General features: G+C 58.4%; 1 protein-coding gene across 1 annotated transcript in view; it reads left to right on the top strand.

Annotated features, from left to right (window-relative positions):
- IGSF9B (immunoglobulin superfamily member 9B) overlaps window positions 1–14,779 on the top strand; it is a 39,583-nt gene that overhangs the window by 8,166 nt on the left and 16,638 nt on the right. The window contains exons 3-12 of the mRNA XM_074162444.1: window positions 992–1,138; window positions 2,782–2,933; window positions 4,057–4,174; window positions 4,970–5,111; window positions 5,224–5,369; window positions 7,842–7,984; window positions 8,827–8,967; window positions 10,215–10,331; window positions 12,172–12,322; window positions 12,641–12,752. Of these exons, the coding sequence (XP_074018545.1) occupies window positions 992–1,138; window positions 2,782–2,933; window positions 4,057–4,174; window positions 4,970–5,111; window positions 5,224–5,369; window positions 7,842–7,984; window positions 8,827–8,967; window positions 10,215–10,331; window positions 12,172–12,322; window positions 12,641–12,752 (1,369 nt within the window). The remainder of the gene's footprint in view (window positions 1–991; window positions 1,139–2,781; window positions 2,934–4,056; window positions 4,175–4,969; window positions 5,112–5,223; window positions 5,370–7,841; window positions 7,985–8,826; window positions 8,968–10,214; window positions 10,332–12,171; window positions 12,323–12,640; window positions 12,753–14,779) is intronic.

Raw genomic sequence — 14,779 nt, forward strand, 5'->3', positions numbered from 1 at the left:
TAATTAAGCAGCAGTACTCGGAAGCCAGCTGGGCTGCGTGGGACGGGAGCAAGTGAGGCAGAGAAACCCAGGGTGACGCGTGGTGGTGGCGGCTGTTGCTGCTGCCGCTGCGCCCCAGAGCAGCTGTGAGCCTTGGGGTGTGTGTGTGTGTGTGTGTGCTCTGGGATGCTGGGGGGACAGTGGGGATGGAGCCAAGGCCACGTACCGGGCCGAGGTGACAGGTTGGAGCTGCAGAGCCCATGTGGCCACTTGCCAACGTGCCACATGCCCCACGTTGGTGGCGGCTGGTGGGGTGTCTGGGCAGGGGACCAGCCCCGAGGGTTGGTTGGTGTGGTGGGGGCAGACCCATTTCGGTGTCCCGTTCCCTGGGGAGTGCCGTCCTGGGGAGCTTCCCTGGGTCTTACCCTGCTTCCAAAGCTCTGCGGGGCTTCCTCCACCCAAATAGCTCCCCTGGGAGATGCTGTGGCGGGGAGGATGCTGGCACCTGGGCTGAGCCCTGCCAAACTCAGCTTACGAATGAGTGATGTCAGAGCCGGGTGGAGGCCGGAGGGTGGGCTGCTTTGCTACCAGGGCTGTGCAAAGGGTCAGCCCGGGGCCGCCCTGCTTTTTGGGAGACTCCCAGGGTGGGGAGAAGCTTTGGGGAGTGCCTGGTTGCCAGCTATCCCGCTGCCAGCCCCCAGCTGGGAGCATGAAGGCTGCGGGCAGACGCTGCTCAAGGCATCGTGCAGCTTATTGTGCCCTTCCCAGACGGGCAAGCGTGTCACCGGCTGGCTCCGACCAGCAGCCCAGTGCCCTAAGGCTCAACCAGTCCCCAAACTGGGAACGGTGGGGTGCTGCTGCTGCTCGGTGCCTGCACCCGACTGGGGCGTCCCCTGCAGCGATGCTCTGGGTGGGGGTGGGGGGGGAGATGGACGGACTGGTCCGATGCTGCGGGGTGGCTATCGTGTGGGGCTGGTGGCCACCGAAGCTGAGGGCTGTGCTCTCCCCGCAGGCCGGGCCAGCCTGCACGACAAAGCCTCGCTGCGCATTGAGCAGGTCCGCTCCGAGGACCAGGGCTGGTACGAGTGCAAAGTGCTCATGCTGGACCAGCAGTACGACACCTTCCACAACGGCAGCTGGGTCCACCTCACGGTCAACGGTGAGCTGGGGGTGTGGGGTGGGGGAGGAGGCTACGGCATCACCGGCGGGGGGGCTGCAGCATCATCAGAAGGCTGCAGCATCACCGTGGGGGGCTACAGCATCCCCAAGGGGCTGCGGCATCACCAGGGGGTTGCGTGCGGTGCCGCCGCCCAGACGGGTTCCCCTTTGATCTCTGATGGACGCTGGACCTTGATGGCATCTGAACCTCACAGACAAGCGAGCCTGAGGCCATCCAGGGCTGCTCCAGCCGGGGTGTGACTTAAAAAAAAAAAAAGGGACAAACTTTTATTAGGGATCCGGCCGTTTAATTACGTGGAGCTCGTTTGAAGGAGAGACATCAAGAAACGGGGCTGGGAAGGAGCCTCCTCTTAACAAACAGATCAGAAAATCAAATCTTTGCTTTCTTGAAATTCAGGTTTACTCAAATTACTTTTTCATTTTATTAAGGCTGCGTATTTAGCTAATTAGCAAATTGTCGGTCTCCACGCATCAGGAAAGGTCTTTATTTTTAGCCCAGCAGCGGGGCTGTGTCTCTCCCGCTGCAGTGGGGTGGCTGCAGAGGGGCCGTGGGCTCCGGCAGCTTCTCTCCGGTCCTGCTTGACCTTGAGCAATTAATTTAACCTTTCGTGGGGACGGCTGGGCTGCGGCAGGGAGCAGAGCCACCTAATTGAGCCCAATTAGCGAGCAGGAGCTTTGCAAGCGGGGGATGCGCAGTGCACCGACCCCATCCCTGCCTTTTTGCTGCCTCCTTTCCCCCCCTGCCTGCAAAAAAGGGGGTGAGATGCTGCCGCGTTTCCCAGCTTGGGGGGGGGGGGGTGGGTTGGGAAGGAGGGTGAGAGGAGGAGGATGGTGCCTGCTTCATCCCCACCTCATGTGGGAATCGCACAAACCGCCAGCCCGAGGAGCTGGAACTGCCATCGTCACCCCGGGTGCCCTGTCCCCCACCCCAGGCTCGACCCCCCTTTGCAAAAAATGGGGTGTTTTGGGGGTTTCACGCAGTTGCAGGGCACACACGGGCTTAATAGCGAAATAATAATCGTAATTCTCCAGGCCCGAGGAATTGCTTTTAGGGGGAAGGCTGTGGCTTTCCCCCAGCGCGTTACAGCGCTTCATTTTCTTAGGGGAAAATAAAAATCATTTGGGGAGAAACAAGATAGAATTCTTTATTTTTTTTTATTTTTTTTTTTATTTTTACCCGGGGCAGATTAAATTGCCGACCTGTCTTCCTCGAAAGTGGGCTCTAACAACCGCTGGTAATTAGGGGCGGGCTGTAATCCTGCCGCCAGCCTCTTTAATCAGGAAGGAGCCTTTCGATCTGCACTGCGGTGTTTTCCCGTGTTTTGACAATAGCGAGTTAATGTGCGATGTGTGTGGGACACACACACACGCAGACGCACGCATGGTGGGGTGCCCTGGAGCTGGCGGGGAGGAGAGGGGACAGGGCTGGGGTGCGATGTGACGTGGAGGGGACGCGGGTGTCCCTGGGGACAGCCCCTCTGACAGCCGCTGTTGTCCCCGTTCACCTTCGGGGTGATCCGTTGGGGATGTGTGGTGCCTCCCCCTTGTTTCCCCGTGCCCCCAGACCCACAGCGGCCAGGGATGAAGCAGGGGGGTCACGGCGGTCTTCCCCCTGCCCCACAGCTCCCCCCACGTTCACCGAGACGCCGCCGCAGTACGTAGAGGCGAAGGAAGGCAGCAGCGTCACCTTGACCTGCATGGCGTTCGGGAACCCCAAGCCCATCGTCACCTGGCTGAAAGAGGGAGACCTTTTGGGTGCCAACGGCAAGTACCAGGTAGGTGGGTGGCGGGGGGCTGGCAGGGACTGCCGGGGGGGTGCTCCCGGCTGGTGGGGATGGTATTGATGGAACCACGGTGGTGGCAGCTCTGCCGTGCCTGGAGCCGGGCGTGCTTTCTCGGCACTTCATGCCAAGATGCCCGTTTTCCCCCCTCCCCTCTCCGATTCCATCTCTGACACTGCCTGCCCTTGGGTGCTGGCTAGAGACCCCCCCACCACCACCCCCAGGGCCTTTATGGCTCCCAGGGCCCAGGGGTGGGCTGGGGGCTGCAAACTGGTGGACATGTTGTCCCCAGGCAGGGATGGATGCAACAGGGCTGGGGCAAGGTGGTGGTGGTGGGGGGGTTTGGGCTTTACCCCCCTCCCAGGATCCTTTTTGCATCCCAGAGGCTCCCGGGGAAGAGATTCCCCCCTGAGCTGTAATTGGTAAATCAGGCATTGGAATCAGCGCAGGCACTAATGAGAGTAATTAGGAATCATTTGTTACTAATTGAAATAGAAGGATGAGGCAGAATGGAGTGGGGGGGGGAGCCTGGCAGGGAGCAGGGCTCCCTGTGCATGGGGGTGCTGCTACCCCCGGGGTGACAGTCCCTTGCTGTCCTTCCTTTGCTGTGTCCCCGGGGAGCATTTCGGCTGCTCCTCTTGCAGCTGCGAGGTGGCCCTGTGGGGAGGACGGTGGCTGAGCCGGGGTGTCCCCCCCTCGTAGCCCACCCCAGGGGTCCCTCGGGAGCAGGGGGTGCTCCGGCGAGGCATCCTTCTCCTCGGGAATCGCGGATGGTGCTAGGTTTGGAGCCTGCCGCCTGCCAGTGGCTTCTGCAGGAGATGAATACGTTGCGAGGGTTATTTCTTTCTTTTTTTTTTTTTCTTTCTTTTTCTTCTTTTTATTTTTTTATTTTTTTTCCTTTCCCTTCCCCTCGGCATCAAGCAGAGACGCGTGTGTTGGTTTATTAATATCCGAAGTCTTGCAGAGCGGGGAAACCCGTTTCTCATCCGGCCCTCAAAGCACCGGCAGCTCTCTGCCGTGGGAAGGGAGGGAGGGCGCTGAGCCCGGGATGGGGTTCATCCCCCCCACCCCGGGGGTCCCTGCCTGTGCTCCAGGGGTCTTCCCTTGTCGTCCCCAGGTGAGTGATGGGAGCCTGACGGTGCTCTCCATCACCCGGGAGGACAGGGGTGCCTATACCTGCCGGGCGTACAGCATCCAGGGGGAGGCTGTGCACACCACGCGCCTGCTCGTTCAAGGTGAGATCTTCCACCCTTCGGCTTGTCCTTGGCCACCAGCATTCCCAGGGAATTGGGAGGGAGCTCCCTGAGCGGAATTCCACGGACCGAAGGGTTGTGGTGCCACCTTGGAGCGACCCGCAAGCCCTGTGGGCTCGGCATCGTGCCGGCTGCCCCGTTGGCTCCGCGTCCCGTTTGTAGGATGAAGGAATTTATTTAATTGGGGCACGGTGGTGGCCGCGCCGACCGACAGCTGGGCCCCCGTGGCAGCTCGGTTTTGTTGGGGAAGCGGGGGGGGAAAAAAAAAGATTGAGGCTGTCACAAAGCGCCTTGTCAGATAGCGGTGATGCATGGCAGGCCTCCCGCTCCTCGCTCCCTCTTTTATTAAATAAATCTTTAATTAGGTCAACAGCTACCGGCGGAGAGAGGAGCATGGGGGTGTCCTCTGCTCTGCTTTTGCCGCGGTGGCAAGCCGTGGACGCTGGCTGCCAACTCCCGGCAGTTTGCTCTTTTCCCCCTGGATTTTTCCCGTGGGCGATGCGATCCTGGGGAAGCGCTGGGGATGAAGGGAGGGGTGAGCTCGTGCGCCATGGGAAAGGGACGGGATTAGGGGAAAGGGCTGGGAATAACGGGGCCGCTGTGCTCCTCGAGGGCACCCCCTGCGCCTCGTGATCCTGAGGGATCAAGGCCAGCTCTGCCCCGGAGCCCACCAGCAGCTCCCAGCCAATGATGCTGTGATGGAGCTGAGCCTGAGGAACCTTTGTGGGGACAACACCAGTGCTGGTGGGGGTGACACTTTCCTCTCCCTTCCTCCAGGACCTCCCTTCATCGTTTCCCCTCCGGAGAACATCACGGTCAACATCTCCCAGGATGCGCTCTTCACCTGCCAGGCCGAGGCGTACCCCGGGAACCTCACCTACCTGTGGTACTGGGAGGAGGAGAACGTCTACTTCAAGAAGTGAGTTTGTACCTGGCAAGGCGGCCTGTCCTCCTCATCTTCCTCCCGGGTCGCGCTGGGGCAGGCGCTGCCCTGGATCTCCCCGTAATCTCCCTCCTCTCTTCTCTCGCAGCGACCTGAAGTTGAGAGTGCGGATCCTGATCGACGGGACGCTGATCATTTTCCGGGTGAAGCCAGAGGATGCTGGAAAATACACCTGTATCCCCAGCAACAGCCTGGGCCGCTCCCCGTCAGCCTCTGCCTACCTGACAGTGCAGTGTGAGTGCGGGCAGCGGGGCCTGACCCCGAGGGATGGGGCTGGGATTGATAATTCCTGGCTCTGAGGCAGCCCCTGAGGTTCTCTTGTCCTGGTGTGACTCCAGGAGGCTCAGGTTGATGTGATGAGGGCTCAACCATCCTCAGCCAAAGGCCGAGAGCATCCCACGTGTGCTGGTAGGATGGGGGCAACAAGAAAGCAGGTAGCCTGAGCATCCTGGCTACCACCGCTCAGCTGGGGACCAGTGTCCGCCTTTGATAGGGGTGGTTTTTGACGAGGTGGGCATCTTCCCACCGCTGCTGCCGGCACGCTGTCACAGAATCCCAGAATGACATGGGGTTGGAAGGGGGACCTCTGGAGATCATTTAGTCCAACCCCCCTGCCAAAGCAGGTCCACCCAGAGCAGGTTACGCAGGAACTCGTCCAGGCGGGGACCTGGACCGTCGGGCAGGGAAACACCGAATCGGGGCACTCCCTCTCAACTACCTGCTTGTATTTTCCGGTATTTATTCTGGGGGCTTGTTCCCGCGGCGTGGTTTTACTGCGAGCTCGGTAGCTTTGCGTGTCATGTTTTTCAGGCGGTAACCGATCTAAACAAGCGGAGGAGAAAAGGGGCTGGTAGCAGGAGCCTTGCCTTCCCACGCTTGTTCTCTCGGGCTCCCCGGGCGGTAATGGGTAGTGTGTGCCACCGGCGTCCTGTGGCATTCGACACTAATGGCCTCAATTGCTGCCGCTCGCAATTGCAATATTGCTCTGCTGTAAAAGGCTGCAGCGGGTTTTTATTTTATAATGAAAGACAGGCTTGAGGAAAGCAGGCTTTGAGGGCTGCCGGTAGCTCCACCGCTGGTTAGTGGGAAGTCCCACGCCGGCGGGGAGCCGCGATGAGAAAGGCTGGGAGGTCCCGTCGTTCTCTATGGGGATGGATGAAGGGGGCAAGGGGACGGTGTGACTTGGCGCCGGTGGCGTGATTCGGGGCTTGGATGTGCCCGGCTGGCCGGCTCTTGGGAAAGCCCGTGGCTTCAGGCCATTAAATCTGCCCTGCTGCTAATCCAGGACCACTCGTCAAGGCTGATAGCTGTTAAAAATAGCTCTAACGGCAAGAAAAAAAAAAAAAAAAACCCGAGGTTTGGACAATCTGCCGTTCAGATGGCCCTGCTTGGCTTTCGGTGCCACAAACCCCCTTTTTCCCGCATGGCAAACCTTGTCATCTGTCCCCAGGGCTGATGCCTCGGGGAGGGTGGCTTCCCACCCATCGGTCGGGGACAGGGCTCTGGGTCATTAGCGAGCCGGGCTGGCCCCTGGCCAGTGACCTACCAGTGAAAGGCTCGATCCCATTACCCTCTCCCGCGCCGCCGGAGCCCTTGATTACATTTCCTAAGAGGAGGAGTTAGGCGGAGGAGGTTAAAGCCCGCTCCATCTGCGGCGCTTTGGCAATCTGGGTTACGGTGCCATCGCCGGGGGGCGCGCGGTTTCAGGGGGCGGTTGGGGATGGCGTGTTTTCGGCGTGTTATCCTCCATCCCTTCCTCCTAAAAGCCTTGCCTCTGCTTTGGGTTTTTGCATCGGCGGCGCGTGGCTGCTGCACCCCCCAAAAAAATGCCTTCATCCCTTAATGCCGCGTAAACCCCGGCAGGATTTTCCCATCCCCTCGTGCTGCCGGTGTCTAGACGAGATTGTGGAAATACTCGCTCTTCTTATTAAAAGTAACTTTTTTTTTTTTAAAAAAAAAAAAAAAAAAGCTTCTTATTAAAGAAAGTCTAGGTTCTTTCCAACCCACTCGCACTTAATTAAAAAGCTCTTAGAAGCACTGTTAATGACACATTCTAGACTGGAGGATTGCGAGACGCCTCGCTGCGTGGGTGGTGCAGCGCGGGGAAGTTGAGGTGGGGGGGGGGTTAGGTGTATATTTTAAACTTTTGCATCCTGTTGGAAAAGGTGGAGGTGGCTGATGCTCAACACGACCTAGCCTTAATGAGGCTCGGGCTGCGAGTACAAACAGGCAGGAGATAAAGGGCTCATCCCGGCCTCGGATCCCTTCTCCCATCTCGGTTGCTGTGTTTTAAGGCTCGGGAGTTGAAATATTTTTGCATTTCTGGGGTGTAAAACCAGGCTGCGGGGCAGGAGGGTGGCCTGCAGGGTGTGCACCACACCGTGCACGTGGCCCACGTGGAGCAGCTTGGGCTTCAGCAGGACACGAGTCAGTGCAGACGTGAGAAAAGGCGTATTTAATGTTTCTTAACTTCAACTTTTAATGAGCCCCAGGTAGGAACACCCTGGGCATGAGTAAAGCCTCCCCGAAAGGCCAGGTATTAAGGTGGATTTGTGTGTAGCAAGCCTGGAGATAACGGCCTGTGGGAGTCGAGGTGGTGTTGGGGTTTGGGATTCATTCTAGAAGCGATGTAGATGCTCTGAAGGCAGGTGGTGGGGGAGAGATGGGCTTCTTCCCCGCGCTGACGTGGTGTTGCTCCTCTCCCAGATCCTGCCCGCGTGGTGAACATGCCCCCCGTCATCTACGTTCCCATCGGGATACACGGATACATCCGCTGCCCGGTGGAGGCAGAGCCCCCGGTCACTCTGGTCAAGTGGAACAAAGACGGACGTCCCCTGCGAATCGAGAAGGTAACGAAGTCCCCGGGGAGGGACGCGTGGGGACACGGAGGGGTTCGGACCCTCGTGTCCTCTGCAAACGCTGGTGAGCATCACCCAGCGGGTTCAGCCCTCCGTCAGGAGAGAAGAAGCCTCGTGGGTGGGATGACGCTGTTTGTCCTTATCAGCTGTGGGCAGAGTTAATTCGGGTTCTTGCCTGGAGCTCCGGGCGCCTGTAGACGCGCTGTCTGTGTCTCCTAATGCCTGCATCCCTCTAAAGCGACCTCCTGATGGCCCTGCTTTTTTTTTTTTGCCAATGGCAGCTGGTGGTTAAAAGACCCTTTTAACAAATCTCTGTCTTCCTGTAATCACGGTTTGATAATCTGAGCGAGGATATTAGCCATTAAATATTTAAAGAAAACGCTCAGTATTTTAAATTTTTTGCTTAAATATTAACGATCCGAAGCTTTAATTCCATTTAAACCTGTTGCTGCGGAGGGTTCCTGGCCCTTGGTGCCCTCAGCCTCCCGGGTGGCGTTGGCTCCTTGGTGCCACCAGGATATTTTACTTAGGGTGGGATAGATTCTCCTGTCAAATCTTTTGGGGTACTGGAAGAAGCCTGGATGCATGTAGGGAGGGGAGAAGAAGCAAGATAAACCCGTGTGTCACTGAGAGCATTTGGATGGGCTGATCTTGTCCCCCTTTCCCCTCTCTGCGGTTGAGGAGATGGCTTGGATGCTAGGAATTGAATTGGGCATCCCCCGGGGGTACGCAGCAGCCGCCCTGGGCTTAAGTGGGGGATTTGGCTGAAGGGAAAATAACACGCCGTGGTGGGTGTAGGATAAATGAGCTCCCTCTTTTTCTCACCACCGCAGTATTCCGGCTGGAACCTGCTGGAAGACGGGTCGATCCGGATAGAGGAGGCAACCGAAGATGCTCTCGGCACTTACACCTGTGTGCCTTATAACGCCCTGGGTACGATGGGCCAGTCTCCCCCTGCCCGACTGGTACTGAAGGTAACTCTCCTGTTCAAATCCTTGCTCTGCAGCCTCTAGATTTGTCCTGGATTGTGTCCTCTCCTGCCGGGAAGGGCTTGTGCGAGGTGCTGGAATCCCAGGCCGGGTGGTATGAATGCGTGCGTGCTTTGTGGAAGCCTCTTAAGCTACAGCCAGGTGTTTTTAACGTGGATTTTTCAATGTGCACGTCACTCATTCTGCCTTCCCGTTCAGCACACTGCTGCAGGGATGGATGAGGTGAGGTGGTTTTTTTCCCATAGCGCTTATTTGATTGTTAATTCTGGGCAGGAATTCGGGTTTTGCTTGGCTTTTCCGAGCGCTTCTCTACGAAGAGAGCTCAGGAAGGGCTCTGTGCCCCCAAACTTGCCCGCTTTTCCACCTACGTCGCTCAGCTTCGCAAAAACCTGTCGCCTTTTGCATCCTTGAATGGGAACAGCAAGGCTCCAGCACAAAGGGGTGTCTGTGCTGCAGTAGGAGGTGTGATTCCCACCGGGACAGGCAAACCCTGCCTGGTGCAGCTCGAAATATCCCGCCGGAGCGGTGGCACAGGCTGGCTCACAGTAGAAGGCTTTTCGTAACGCTGAACCAGGGTAGTTTGAGGAGACACATCCCTGGGATGGCCTTTTTGCCACCAAAACACTTAGCCCTGCTGACTTGGGCTTGGGTTCAGGGAATAAAAGGAGGATTTGAGCTCTAGAGATGCTCTTGCATCCTCTTGTCGTGTGCGGAGCCCGAGGAGCGCTGGGTTCCCGGTGTGGCTGGAGTGGGAGCTGCTGCTTCTTCCTTCCCTGAACAAAAAGTCCCCGTGCTTGTGAGCGGCAGTGATTCACGGCGTCTCGCTGAGGTTCACATGATAACGCTTTGTGTATCATAGACACACACATCCGCTAAGGCGGCTGCAGAATCAATGAAATCAGGTTGGTGCCTGATACCATGTAGGTGGGGTTGTTTTGGTTTGTTTTTTTTTTTTTTTTTTCCTGTTTACCTCCTTAAAACTCAAACACGGTGCCCTAGTGCGGCAGCTCGTCAGAGAAAACTTCCCTCGGGGTGTGCAATTTGGTGTACCATAGAGCTTCCTTAGCACACGCTCTCCGCCGCGGCTTTCCTTGCGATGCCTCAACCTCACCCAAACCGGTGATTCATTTGTTTTGGGAAAGGGCTGGTTTTTAGTGGTGGGGAGCCGCTGGCTGGCGTGCGGTGGGAGTTTGGCACGGGTTGATGCTCCTTGCTTTTTCCCTTGGCTGCAGGACCCCCCCTATTTCACGGTGCTACCAGGCTGGGAGTACAGACAGGAGGCAGGGAGGGAGCTGTTGATTCCTTGCGCTGCTGCCGGAGACCCCTTTCCCATCATCGCCTGGAGAAAGGTACCCGGCCTGCCAGACAAATCTGCAGTGCCTTTGGCTTTTGGTGAATATTGCAGACAGAGAAGCCACACTCTGTCCCGGTAAGAACAAACTGCAGGTACAGCTGCTTCGTTTTGGGCTGAGCCACTGCCGTCCTGTCCTGTCCCCGCAGGTGGGTGGGGGAAGCCCCGGCTTGTGGCCACCAAGTACTTTAAACCCATGAAACCCTCACGGCAGCAAAGTTGAGCGCTGCCCCTGTCCCCCCTCCTCTTCCTCACCGGTGCTGCCTGCAGGACACCCTTCTCCTTGCCTGCCTGCGAGGTGGTCACAGGCGGGACATGGCAGCCCGGGCAATGACTTTGTCACGGCGTGGACCTCCCACGGCAGGAGGGGATGTGCCACCGGAGTGTGTCCTGGGGTCTCTTGGCTGTGTTTCGGCAAGAGGCTAGACTGGTTTGCTGCCCCATGACTTTGAAGACCCTGGGAAGAAGCTGTTTCAATGACGCTGGACTGGACATAACTATTTCAGGATGTCCCTTTCTGTAGAGCAGGGTAGGATCCAGTGTGGTGGGCACAGCCTGGGAGCAACCAGGGCTTTCCAGTCCTCCTCCAGCCTTCCCTTTGCTTCCCACCTTCACTACTGCTGTAGGAAAGCCACCAAGCTCCTGGGCTCTTTGTCCCCCTGTCAGGAGCTTCTCTCCAAGCCTCCCGTCCCCTTTTTAGGGCTCCTGAGAGTGAACGGGGTCCCTCTGTGGGCGCCATCCTCAGTCCTTGTGGTGTGAGATGCTGGATCTCTTTGAGTTCCTTTCACCAGCACGAGGAGGACCGTGACTTGCACAGACTGCAAGTGACCTACCTAAAACTTGTTGGCCAATTAGTCTTTTTCTCCATCTTATTTTTTCTTTTAACCGCCCCCCGCTCCCTCACCATTCTTATTCAGGTTTCTTTTCAACCCCTCTTGAGACTTTTGGTGGTCCTCCTCATGTCATGACTCAGGGCTTATCCCCCCCAACTCCAGCTGAGGTTGGCTCAGTTTCCCAGTGGCAGAGGCAAGCTCCCTCGCTCCCCGTAGCCCACCAGTGCTGGCCAGGCTCTTGAAGGACTACTGAAGACTCGGGCTTGGCACTGGTTAACCCTACATGCCCCTCTGCTCCTCCCCTCATCCCGCATGGGATTGAACTGTGGGTCCCGGCATCAATCAGCAGAGACCCCCTGCGTGAAGCAGGGCTGAAAAGGACTCGGGACAACGTGGGATTTGCACAACTTTGGCTGATGGATGCAGACACGAGTTGTTACAAGATCCATTTTTCCGCTCGGCTTGAGACATCCCGGGCACCTCCTCTCACGCCATCCCCCTGCGTCCCTATGGGGCCCTCGCTGCCCAAACCTCTGATGTGAAGGGTCCTGCCGCTGGATGAGGGGCCGTTTGGGCATCTCCTGGGGCAGGCACTGCCTTCCCCGGCCTGGGTGGGTGTTTGCCGGGGGTGGCCAGTGCCTTGCAGCGGTTTGGATGCTGGATGTTGAGCCCTGGGGCCAGGGCTCGGTGTCCGTGCAAGTGCCCGGTGGGGTATTCCGCTTGTGTGTGAGAGCTGAGCGTCGCCCTCCCTGACCCGTGCCTCTCGCGTTGCCCCGCCAGGTCCTCTCGAAAACGGGGGAACCGGCTGCCTTGCCACGACCGGAGAGACCAGATCCCTTGCTGGTGGCCGGCGGTGTCCCCTGGGCCACACAGGTAGCTTAGTGACCCTGCTGCCGCCTCGCCCTGCCCCGCAACCTGCTTCTGAGTCGTGGTTTTTTTTGTTTTTGTGTTTTTTCTGCTTTTGCCCGGTTTCCCACCCCATCCCACCACCTCTCCTTGCCCAAGGTAGGGAAGCCCAGCAGGAGCAAGCACAACACGCTGCCCGGCGGCACTCTGCAGATCCGCTCCCTCGGCAAGGACGACCACGGCGAGTGGGAGTGCATCGCCACCAACGTCGTCGCAAGCATTACTGCCAGCACCCACCTCACCGTCGTAGGTACGGGCAGGGGGGGGACACACAGGACGGGGTCCTCGGGGTAGGGTCCCCCCAGGCAGCGTGTCGGCAAGACGGGAGGTGGGGATGCTTCCCGTGAAGAGCAGCATCTCCTTTAAATCTTATTTACCGGTGGTGCTGCCTTTTTCTGCTCTGGTATTTTGGCCACCTATGGACACAGCTCTCCTGCTGCTATTTCCAGCAGAAATTCCACATGTCCGAGGAGTCCCCTTGGGAGCAGAGCCCTTCCAGCCCCTCTTTGCCAGCCAGCGTGGGGGTCCCGCTCTCCCCTTCATCCCTTCCCTCTGTCTCTCTCCGCAGGCACAAGCCCTCACGCCCCCACCAGCGTGCACGTTGTGGCCGCCATGACCTCGGCCAACGTCTCCTGGGAGCCCGGCTACGACGGTGGATACGAGCAGACTTTCTCAGTTTGGTACGGCCCTCTGTGAGTCATCCTGGCATGCTTTGCTCTCTGCTTCTTTTCCTTCCTAGCCGACCCGAGCTTCGAGCAGCCGGAATTGGGGGGGTGGGGGGTGGAAAGGAGTGTGTGGGGGGGGCAGCCTGGCCGGTTCGGTGCCCGTGGGCATTACAGGGCTGAGCTCCCGTGCGGTCCCTCGGAGAGATGGATGGTGGTGGGATCACGTAGGTCCCACTGTTTCGTCTCCCTCCCGTGCTAGCCAGTACCTCCGTCTGCCCCAGCAGGTTTTATTCTGCTTATGGTGCAAGGGAGACGCTTTGCATCCATGTAACTTTGCCCCTGGCATCTCATTTCAAGATAAACTGTTTATGAAGCCTAACAGCCAGGGAGAGAGGGTTGGAAAACACAACCTTTATAGAGTGTGTCCTGGAAGAGCTGTGACTAAGCAGAAATGATCTCTCCTTGCTCTGCGGCTCCCTGGAGGTGGTTAAATCCCGGCTGAGTTTGCAACCAGCCGCCGTGAGATGCCAACCGGGTCTGAGCTTCATGGGGCTTTGTTCCCATCGCTCCCACCCTACCCGATACCCAAATCCATCCTGCCTTCCCGCACTGGGGCTCAGCCCTGCCGGCTTTTCCCTGGGGCAGGGGAGGGTAAAACGTAGCTGCAGCGAGGTCAGGGTTTTCTTTGGGCCCTGTGCTTGCTCTTGCCGCCTTCTTCTGGAAACATAGAGGGGATGGTGCCTTCCCTTCCCAATTCTGGGGCTGGCGCTCTTCAGCCTTTCTTCTCCGCTCTCTTCTTTCCTTCCTTGCCTTAATTTGCTCCGATGGAGGCTGCTGATGGAGTGGAGATAGGGTAGATGCTGCCTGCAATGATTTCTGCTCTCCAGCCCGAGGCTGGGCACTGGTGGGGCGGGGGTGAGCAGTCTGTCGGGAGATGGAAAGAAGAAGAAATGAAGTGAGCAGAGGAGAAAATCGAGGGAGCGAGCAGAGCGGGTGCGGACTTTGCTCTCCTGAAAATGTCCTTGGGAAGGAGTGGTTAAACCTCTCTGCTCTGGAGACGTGGCTCACCTTGGAGGGAGGTGGCAGTGGCTGCTGCTGCCGGGTTCCTGCCTCCTTGAGGCTCTTCCAGACCCCGTGCCGGGGAGAGCAGCGGCAGGGAAGGGTGTTTGTGCCAAGCTTGCCTTAGGGAATTCACAGGGAGCTGGGAGGACCCTGGGATAGGGAGGCAGAGACCTGCCTTGCCCTGATTGTGGGGTGTGAATTTGGGGACTGTGCTGCTCCCTGGGATGGGGAGCCCGGGAGGGGTGGACGGTGCTGGGACCATCTAGTGCTGTCCGGACAGCTGGCCAGCCGGAGGGCATGCGTTTTCCCTCCCTGCCCGTGGCTACGGGATGCTGGAGCAAAAGATGGCTTCGCCTCCTGCGGAGCCTGTGCTCTCCTCTTGCTTCTGCGGCTGTTGATGCTGGAAATGCAAACCCCGCTCCCCAGGGAGGGCTGAGGCCACCGCAGCATCCTGCCTCCCCCCTCTCCCTCGGCAAAGGCGCTCTGCCGTGCCCGGAGACCATTAGTGCTGCTTTTACCCTCTGCTCTCCCCACCCTCAGCCCCTTGCAGCATCGCTGGGGAGAAGGGGATGCGAAGGCGGCGGGGTGAAATGCTGCAGGGAAAACCCGCTCGGGGCGAGGATGCCCTCCGTGCCTCCGCTGCGGCGGCGGCGTGGGATCCTGGGAGCTGTAGTCCCTGCCGGAGCCACGGTGATCCGGAGGTTTTGCGGGCAGCCGCGCGGTTCGGTGGAGGCACGCTGCAGGGTGCATGGCTCTCCACCGACACGCTTGTTTCCATACTGCTGCTTCTCCCGCCTCACCTTTTCCTGCCTTTGTCTTTTTCTCCATCTCTTACTTGCTGCTCGGTGGTTTTTCCCTGGCTGTGTGCCGGTGGCTGTAGATATTGCCCGCTTAGCTATGCAGAACAGACCTTCTGCAGTAATCCTGCCCAAATCCTCTGCGGGCACCCCCGAAACCTGCAGCTGGGGACTGGGATTCCC

The sequence above is a fragment of the Numenius arquata genome, chromosome 22 (assembly GCF_964106895.1).
Source record: "Numenius arquata chromosome 22, bNumArq3.hap1.1, whole genome shotgun sequence".
Lineage (NCBI taxonomy): Eukaryota > Metazoa > Chordata > Aves > Charadriiformes > Scolopacidae > Numenius > Numenius arquata.